Source organism: Primulina huaijiensis, chromosome 18, assembly GCF_012295235.1.
Source record: "Primulina huaijiensis isolate GDHJ02 chromosome 18, ASM1229523v2, whole genome shotgun sequence".
Taxonomy (NCBI): Eukaryota; Viridiplantae; Streptophyta; class Magnoliopsida; order Lamiales; family Gesneriaceae; genus Primulina; species Primulina huaijiensis.
The window spans coordinates 13733782-13742950 of record NC_133323.1 but is presented as its reverse complement, the minus strand read 5'-3'; the positions used below and the strand labels follow the sequence as shown (position 1 = coordinate 13742950).

The 9169-nt window shown below is 33.9% G+C and overlaps 1 protein-coding gene across 1 annotated transcript; it reads right to left on the bottom strand.

The window, feature by feature from the left end:
* Positions 1-3870: 3870 nt before the first annotated feature.
* Positions 3871-8399, bottom strand: LOC140964739 (protein LAZ1 homolog 1). Its single transcript, XM_073424645.1, has 9 exons — positions 8118-8399; positions 7439-7853; positions 7287-7343; positions 7034-7142; positions 6513-6697; positions 6347-6435; positions 5822-6077; positions 4710-4961; positions 3871-4607 (listed from the first exon to the last, which is right to left on the bottom strand). Exons 2-9 carry the CDS (start codon positions 7652-7654, stop codon positions 4311-4313), a joined length of 1461 nt encoding a protein of 486 aa, XP_073280746.1. The 5' UTR covers positions 7655-7853; positions 8118-8399; the 3' UTR covers positions 3871-4310.
* Positions 8400-9169: the final 770 nt, after the last annotated feature.

Sequence of the window (9169 nt, the reverse complement as noted above, 5' to 3'; positions counted from 1 at the left end):
AAAATTTTGATTTCTCTGCTTTTCCTCTCGGTTGAAGCCTTCTAAGCACTCCACCCTCTCGATAGATGGTGTATATTTCTTATGAAGTGTGTGTGCTTAGGGACCTCAATCGTCTCTATTTATAAGCATCTCATACCATCAACAAGAAAAATCGGGAATCTGAATATCAAAAAAAGAAACGTGTACGCATCTCAATTTTCTAAAGTTGAGGTTACGTACACAAGTTTCGTCAAAATATGTAGCCAATGACCGTCACCAATTCCTACACGATACTTCTTTTAACATGTGTCATATTTCTTGCAGAGGGTAGAAGCTTGGCTTCGGTTTAGTCATTTGGGGAGAATAACGAATTGTAGGGAGCTGCGGCTTGCATGAGGTGATTGGCGTGGGTTCTTGGGGTCCAGAGTAGTCCTAAGTTGGTCTAGGGGAGGTCGAGCCATGGCTGGCTTATCGGGTCTAGGCTAGGAACGAAATAATGGGGGGTTAGCTCACTAGGGATGAGGCGCGCTTGTGCTGTAATTTCCAGCAGCATATCAGCAGGGTTTTTAAGGTTCTAAGGGGTTCGAATTGGGTGGATTCAGGTCTGGTATGGTGTTGTTAAGTCACGTTTTAAGTTTGGTAAAATTCTGTTAAGTTTCGAGACGGTTCGTGTTAAAACTGGGACAACGGTCCAAGTTTTAAAACAATTTGGTTAAGTTATGAAATGTGCTCAAGTTTACGTCTAAGAATTATTATAAATATGTTTTGGGATGTTTTTAAGAGTTTGGTAAGTTTCGGATCAAAATAATGAGTTTTGGATTTATTTTAATCGCCGCACGGAACGTTAATGAAAGAATTAATTGAAACGCCTAGATTTAAGCTTAATAAAATTATGGAAAATTATATTTAAGCTCAAATAGTTATTATAAGTCTAAGTTTTTATTTGGGAATTTTATGATAAGGTTTGGTTTAATTCTGAATTAAAACGCATTAATATGTTATATTTAAAGATTAATTTAAAAGTCAAATTTTTAAGCCAAATAAAAATATGAGAAAATTCATGTTGGCATAAATAATTATTTGGGACATGTTAGAGTCAATGGAATTAAGAAAATGTCAAAAATGTGAAATTTTACGTCTAGAGGCAAAAAGGTAATTTTTTGGTTTCCAGGGGCAAAATGATCATTTTGCACACGGGGTGAGATTTTGGCCCTGGCAGCGCCCTAATCAAATTTTATCATGATTTAAATTTTTATGCATCACGTTCATGATTTTTATGTAATTACGATAAATACGTTGCATGCTTGGTTTAAAGGAAAAATTACATATATGCATGTTTTTATTAAGTGGTGAATATAATTATATTTTTGAAGGATGGGAGTTGGTTGTGACTGACGATGTATATGTATACGATGACATGAGATATGATGAGCTGAGGCCAAGGCTCAATGGACGGGTAATGCTGTCGCTAATGTCCCTACCGCCGGGTACCACGGTTTTATAGATGGATCTATCGAATAGAGTTGATACGAAAGTCACAACTAATGAACTGAATTCAATTAAAAGAAAAATGTATACGTTTAAGATGACATGAGATGACATGATTTAACACGTATATGCTGATACGATGATACATGCTATGATTATTACCATGTTTTGAAAGGACACGTTTACTTATACGATCTTTACTGCATACACGAAATGTATGTTGATTATGCTATTTTTTCACTGTTGTGTGCTACGTGTATTTACTTGTTATTACTGGTACAGATGTGTTGAGTCTTTAGACTCACTAGGCATGTGTGATGCATGTGAGCTTGATATTGAGGAGACTAAAGGTGTTGAACTCTGAGTAGGCAGCTCTGGTGCGGTGACATGACCCGAGGACCGCATGTTTTCCGCATTATGATTTATGAGATTTGAGTGGAGATAAACATTTTTATACATTGATAATTTTACGATTTTTACTCGTTTCTGTTTACGTTTGATTTTGGGCGAATTTCGTTAATTTAAACTGCACTATTTTAATTGTCAGNAAGTTAAGGATTAATAAGATGTAGGATATTATATTTAATGTTTGTTATGATTTTAATAAGAATGATTAAATTTATATATTAGATTGTAATGACAAAATTAACCTTATCATAAATAAATTTTATAATTTCAAAATCGATGTTACAATTTAAATATAATTTTAAAAAATTTATTTGACAATTTAAATATCATTTTATTTTTATAAATTTATGGCAAAAAATAAAGAAAAGTAAAAAAAATAATTATGTAATTTATTAAATTTAGAACTACATGTTACACTTATAAAAGAAACCAAGTACTCAAAAAATTTGAAAAACAATAAACTAATATTGGTTATTTTCTAAAAAAACCAAAATTACTACAATTAACAAATTAAAAATCTAACGTGTTCCAAACCGGGTTTCCATATCAAACGATAGGATTTAGGATTTTTATATATTGAGAGCAATTAAGTCATTTGTGGTGTTTTTTTATCATTAAATTAAAATTATCACATCTCCTAAAAGGGATATTTTATCCTTGTATAAAATTATTTATCACATGCTCATGATATCATGGACTTTCTAAAAAGGTACCAAACATGAGATAAATGAGGATTATTTATCAATCTCTCTCTTATCCAGTGTACCAAACTATACATAACTAAATAAATAATAATTACTTGAAAATTTTAAATCTTAGACATATTACTGTGCCTCATCTTTTGATAATAGTACATTGTGGTTATGAAATCATATTAACTATTTTTATAATAATAATAATAATAATAATAATAATATGATCGATTTTTTCATAATCGCACCGGTGATTGAACAATTCTACCTTAAAATAACGATGGTTCAATTGGAAGGTCGGATCGAAACATTGTGATATTATATAAAATAATAATATAATATAGTAAAATAATATATTTTAAATTCTAAAAATCATAAATTTGTATAAAATTAAATATATTTATCGAAATTTAAAATCTAAACAACATATGTATAATCAAAATTTCAAATGTGATTATATATATATTTTAAACAAAAAATTACAAATAAAATAAGCTAACTACTAATAAAATAATATTTTTAACAAAGTTTAAAATATAAATAGACACATATATATATGCATAATTTAAGGTTTTTAATATAAGAAATAATAAAATTCTAAAATAAAATTATTCTAAAAATAATTCTAAAAAATTAAAAAAAAAATATTGAACGGCTCAACCAATTCTCGACCATTTGACCGTTAAATGATTTTTAAGTATGGTTCAAACCGAACAAGTGACCAGTTTATAAGTGATCAGTTTATACCAATCTGGTCCAGTTATAACATGAAATATGATTACATAGATTATTAATTAAGAGAATATCAAGTATTATAATTATAATTTATAAATAATAATGCAAACAAGAATGAATGTGAATAAATAAAATAGGATAAAATAAATAGATTATTCGTGAAACATAAAAAATAAAAAAAAAATAAAAAAATTGGTAGTCTTATTTGTTTACGCTCAATAACAGGCATTATGGAACACAAATTTACCCAGTTTACCTTTTATTTTTTGGTAAACATAACATCTAAAAATTATGTACTGATTTTGTTATCCCAAGCATTAAAAATTAGGAGATAGTCGGGTAGAAATACGGTGCATGTAAACAACATGGCAGGCGGAGTACATCGCAACGCCTCACACGTTCTGGAGCGGTGGCAGATACGATCCAAAATTCCCAAGTTCATGAATTGGGCGTTGCCTTGTTTTTAGGCAGAAAGCCGCAGGCTTACCATGCCCTTTCTAGCACGCGCCGTATTTCTCACCAATATCAAAAGTTACAAAAAGTTGAAATAGCTAAACAATGGCTAAAATGATTGAACATTCGTAATCTTTTGTATATGCAGAATAATCATGTATGTAAACATTAGCATTAATGAGTTGTGTAAAAAAGGTTCAGTAGTCATCAGTAATACATCAGCATAGCCAAAATCTATCTAGCTAGGAACTTCTGTAGATAGGAACCTCTTCGAAATCAAGTTCATTCGACGAGTTCACCCTGTTCGAGACTAATCAAAATATCTCGGCAGTGATTTCCTAAATAGTTAGTATCTTCCTAAAAACTTTGAAGTGAGTTTCTGAATGGTTGATATTCGAAGAAAATCTAATGGTAAGCGAGTAAAAAGCGAAAAAAATGAAAGGCAGCATACACATGTCCACGTAGGAGTTTGGAAATGGCAGCTTGCGCTCGTTTCAAAAGTAAGTTGAAGGATATGTCTTCTGTGTTCATTTCGAAAGTAGGTTCAAAGATATGTCATCTGTATCTGAACCGGGAAGATTGACCTCTAGATTGGTAGTGCTGTCTCTTACTATTAGATACACCGCTATCGCTGACACTCCCTTCAATGAGGTCATCATGAACATCGGAGAACTCCGTTGTCCATGGGTTTAAGGGGACAAGACAGCTATCATCTTTTGAATTCTTCTTCTTATGTTCCTCGTGTCGTTTCATGTTTTCTGATATCTGATGGAAAGTTCTATTCATTTTAGCGATTCCTCTTTCGAACGGTTCCACGACATGCGAAACTGTGTACTTCATGTCATCAACAATCTAAGAGCATATGACAACCAAATTTAGTAGCAAAACAATAATTAGCACCTAGAAAAACTCTATGAAAGGAATATTTCAAAACGGAAGGGACATTATTCTCACAATTTCACCACTTCCAAATACCACATCACGAACGCTTTGATGAAGTTTCGGACGCTTCTCTCTCTCTCTCTCTCCATAACGAGAAATGCGTACTCTTGTAGATCTTTCGGAGTCTTGGACCTCTTCAGGATCAGGCGGGGTTCCTAAAGATGCATAATCCGCCATCACAGAAACATTCCTAACACATCTTTCTCCTCGCTTGTATGGGACAGCAGGGAACACATAAAGATGTACCACAGCAGCTACGCCCATCTGAATCACAACAAGATTTAAATCGAGAAAACTTCCACAGAAAGGTCTTGTCAATTAAATGTTACACACTGGTTTTCTTCTCAACAAAACGCTGGTTTTCTTCTTAACAAAAAATTCACAGCAGATGGAGCGTTAATCTCAAGATGGTAAACATTGTTAAAGTCTTAAAGATAACAAGAACAATAGAAAAAACCAACCACCTATACAACCAAAAAAAGTTGCAAATTCTACAGAATTCACTCTGTTAACACAGAGCAGTGGATCTAAGGTTTAGAAATCTACCATCGATACACTTTATCTCTAACATCGAGTAGAGGAGTTAATAACCTCATTTTTTTTATTTAAATTCTACAAGTATGACTAAAAATGAGACTATCTGGAAACCAACTGCTTCAGCAATGTTCCTACATGGTTAAAACTGGTAATGCCCTAAATGGAGAATCGTGTCCCTAGTCATACCTTATATGTTAACATAATAATCACCGATAACAATAATAAACAAAAATGTTAAAAGAGTTATAACAGGAAAAAAAAACATTTCTACACTAGTATAGATAGTGGAAAACTCAAAATTCGAATGGCAAGTTAGCTTCAAAACTAGCATCTTGGTCTTGGTCTAGAAACAATTTATCACACATGGTCCCCAGTACAACATAGTAACTTCACCACCTAGACATCATATATAGCGGCAATTTGATGTCATGAATTTCATGATGATAAAACCATTTAAACTCCATTACATCCCGAAGAATAAAACCGAAAAAACTACCAGTTAACACACAATACAACAACCAGATGCATTACTCACACAACAGAAACAAGAGAGAAAATCCAAACCAATTCAATACTTTAACACACACCTCAATACATATTATGTAGTCTTGTATGCGTGTTTTTAAAACCTGTGCCAATGACCCCTTGAAGGCTCCAAATGATAAAAGAAAGGCAACAGCAATGCCTTGCCACCATGTAAGGAAAACAATTGACTTGAATGTCAAAAACTTGGCCAAAGGTTTGATTGGTGCCAACTTATTCTTTGTCACAGTATAGAATTGCACAAGGCAGTAAAGGGCCCAAGTCTGGCTGAAATTCAGAACAACTGCCAGATAAGGATAGCTGCAAGTCGATCACAGAATTTGCAATTACAAGCAAGTAATATTTAATTTTATCCGAAAGTAAAATAGAATGTTTTAAATCAAATATCTGTGTGATAATAACAAAGTAGGATTTTTTTTATTAAAAGTCATGCTGGAGTGATCAGTTGCTCAGATAGCCAGAAATAGCAAATGACTAGAATATCACTCCAGTATGCTTAGATAACCAGAAATAACAAATGACTAGAGTAAATTTTCAGGTTGAGTGTGCCGAAAAGAAGGATAACTTACGCAAATGTCCACTCGAACTTCCCTTCCCCGTAAACCCCAAAAGCTTCACAAATCATTGCCAGTAATGCACATATCATCTTCAATATCATCTGTGAAACAGATACTGTAGCTAATGACAAAAAGAAACAATGAAACATGGGAAAAATTCCGAAAACAAAGAACATACATATTGAACAATGCCAATTTTTACAGCCTGATAGAAGTCAGGGCCAAGCTGCCATTCACTCAAGAAAAAATTCAATGGAAAAGGATGTTCGACAACACCATAAGCATAAGCTTCATCTAGGAGGGGTACACAAGAAGTGATCACGCTTTGACTTTCCATAAATTCAATGGTGCTTTCTTCTCCACCTGCAAGGCATGATATGCTTGTCAGACATGATACTCACTTCTAGAAACCAAAATGCTTGCGTGTAAAAGATTTTCTGACATTTGACAGATCCCTGTACAATGGGAAGCATCTACTTCAGCATTATCATATAATTTATCTATAATCTATCATAATTTAGCAGCCTACTTCATATGTTAAAAATATCAAAAGAACCCTTAATAGAACAAGATCCAAGTCAAAACACCATCCTTAAGCACGAGGATGAGTTGCCAGAACCAGCAACCATCATAAATAAGATGCCTAAAATGTGTTCCAGGCCAGGTTTTAAATCCAACAGGTTTAAGGAGAATACATACCTAAGCAGGCTATGAGATATCTCTCGAAGCAATACAAAGCAAAAGCTTCATAGCAATCACGTATGATCTCACAGTTGAAAGCAGCATCAGAATTTAGTAGTGATAGAAACTGTTCACAACATAATAGCAAATCAATAAGTTTTATGAAATCCTTGACATCAGAGCCAAGAAAATAAATAAATCCTAAAAACTTTCTAACCACACAAAAAACAATTTATGATGCTTTAAAGCTTGAAGGAAAAGCTATAATTACCGATTCCACTGCATAAACTGGAACCATCAGAATGAGTCCAATCAAGAACTTCTGCTCCTGGAATGGAACAAAAGATGATAAGTTTTAGGTCCTCCACTTTATTACCAAGTTATTATAAAATCCAGGAAATAGAAACATAGTAACAGATGAACCTCCGGCTGGTTGTATGCAGCTAAATGCTCAAAGATGAGAAACATGGAAAGAATAAGAGCCACCACAACAAATATCGCAGCACTGGTAACTGCCCAGCTATAGAGAGAAGAAGTTGCAGCATTCGAACCTTCGAAAAACAATCTTCCTGCTCTGCCAGTTGATTCAACTAAAGTGGCAAGATACAACAATGACAGAAAAACCCCATTCCATCCCATTACAGTAGCTCGCACAAGTTTCCCAACACATCAACAAAGGCAATTTTTTTATCCACAGAGCACAATAACTTTAGCAAACCAACCTCACACCACCAGATAAACTAGCAAGATTTCATATACAGTAAAAATACGTGCATCAACAAAACCCGGCTCACTTGACCAATTATGCCCGATAATTACCAGGGATAGCTGATTTTTCCTAGATACCCAAAGAGAAAGAAAAAAGATTGAATCGTCAATATGTTTAGTGCAATATGCCACACTGAATACAGATCATAGTTCATGATAAAATCAAACGATATTAGATTTCACCAAAAAAAAACCCTAGAAATCATCCAACAACAAATTGAAAAAAATATTAAAACTCCGACGGTAAGCAAAACAAAATCCTAACACAAACGATCGAACCTCATAACTACAAAACCTTAAGCCAATATATTGAGTAATTAGGGTAAAATTGAACCTGTATTCTGGTGGATTCTCCCAAAAAACTGTCGGAGAAAAAAATTAGGTATCTCTTTTATCCTACTTCAGATACTTCAGAGAGAATTTCAAAAAAGTGTTTTGGATTAAAAATATACAATCCAGATTATTTAAATAAATCAATCAATTTAGGTAAAATTTATGTTTGCTTCGTTAGCTGGGAAACCCGAAAATCAAACGAGACCCCAATTGTGGCGGTGTTGGAGCCTCTAGGTGTCGACGTGTCGTGTAGAGGGAGGAAAGATGTCGGCCCACGACCTGACCAGATCATTTTTCTATACAAATATTGGAAGTTGTTGATCACACGTGCTATTAGCCTATCCTGGAGTAGCGATGGTAACTTTCTCCACGGGTTTGAAATCCCACAAAAAAAATCAGAAATAGGAATGGAGATCTCCGAATTTTTTGGGTTTGGGTTCGGTTTCGGGGATTTTTTTTAAATCTCCGATGTATTTCGGGGCGGGTATGGGATTACTATTTCCATTCCCGAAATCCCCGAACCCGCCCCGAAAATAATATTAGTATTATTGATATTGATATTGATATTATCTATAATAATAATAGATAATAATAAGTTTTGGTTTGAGAAAATCTCTGAATTCATCATCGTCTTGCCATATTAATATTTTTGAAATGAGGACGGAGACGGAGATGGAAAGTTGATCCCCGAAGTTTCGTGTTTGGGGATTCTCCGAATCCGAAAAAGCGGGGATTTGGGCGGGTATGGGGGTGGGGATGGGGACGAGGATGGCAAACCCGCCCCCGTCCCGGTCCATTGTCATCCCTATCCTGGAGACATTTATCCATCGGGGGGAAAAAATTCAAAGTGAATTATACAATTTAACTTGGGGTAAAATCGTTTCTATTATTCAATTCCTGTAGTTTTTTTCCCTCTCAATCTGGTACTCGATAATATCAGTATCCAAAAGTTCGAGATCTTATAAGGTAAATATAAAATATTTCAAAAGTTCGAAATCCTCTCGGTTATAGAGGAAATCGCGATTTATATAAGGATGAGAATAATAATATAGT

Coding starts and splice junctions, on each gene's coding strand:
- LOC140964739 (XM_073424645.1), bottom strand. CDS start 7,654: ATGGGATGGAATGGGGTTTTTCTGTCATTGTTGTATCTTGCCACTTTA. Junction 6,078..6,346: donor AAGTTCGAGTGGACATTTGC/GTAAGTTATCCT, acceptor ATCGACTTGCAG/CTATCCTTATCTGGCAGTTG. Junction 4,962..5,821: donor ACTACATAATATGTATTGAG/GTGTGTGTTAAA, acceptor GTTGTGATTCAG/ATGGGCGTAGCTGCTGTGGT.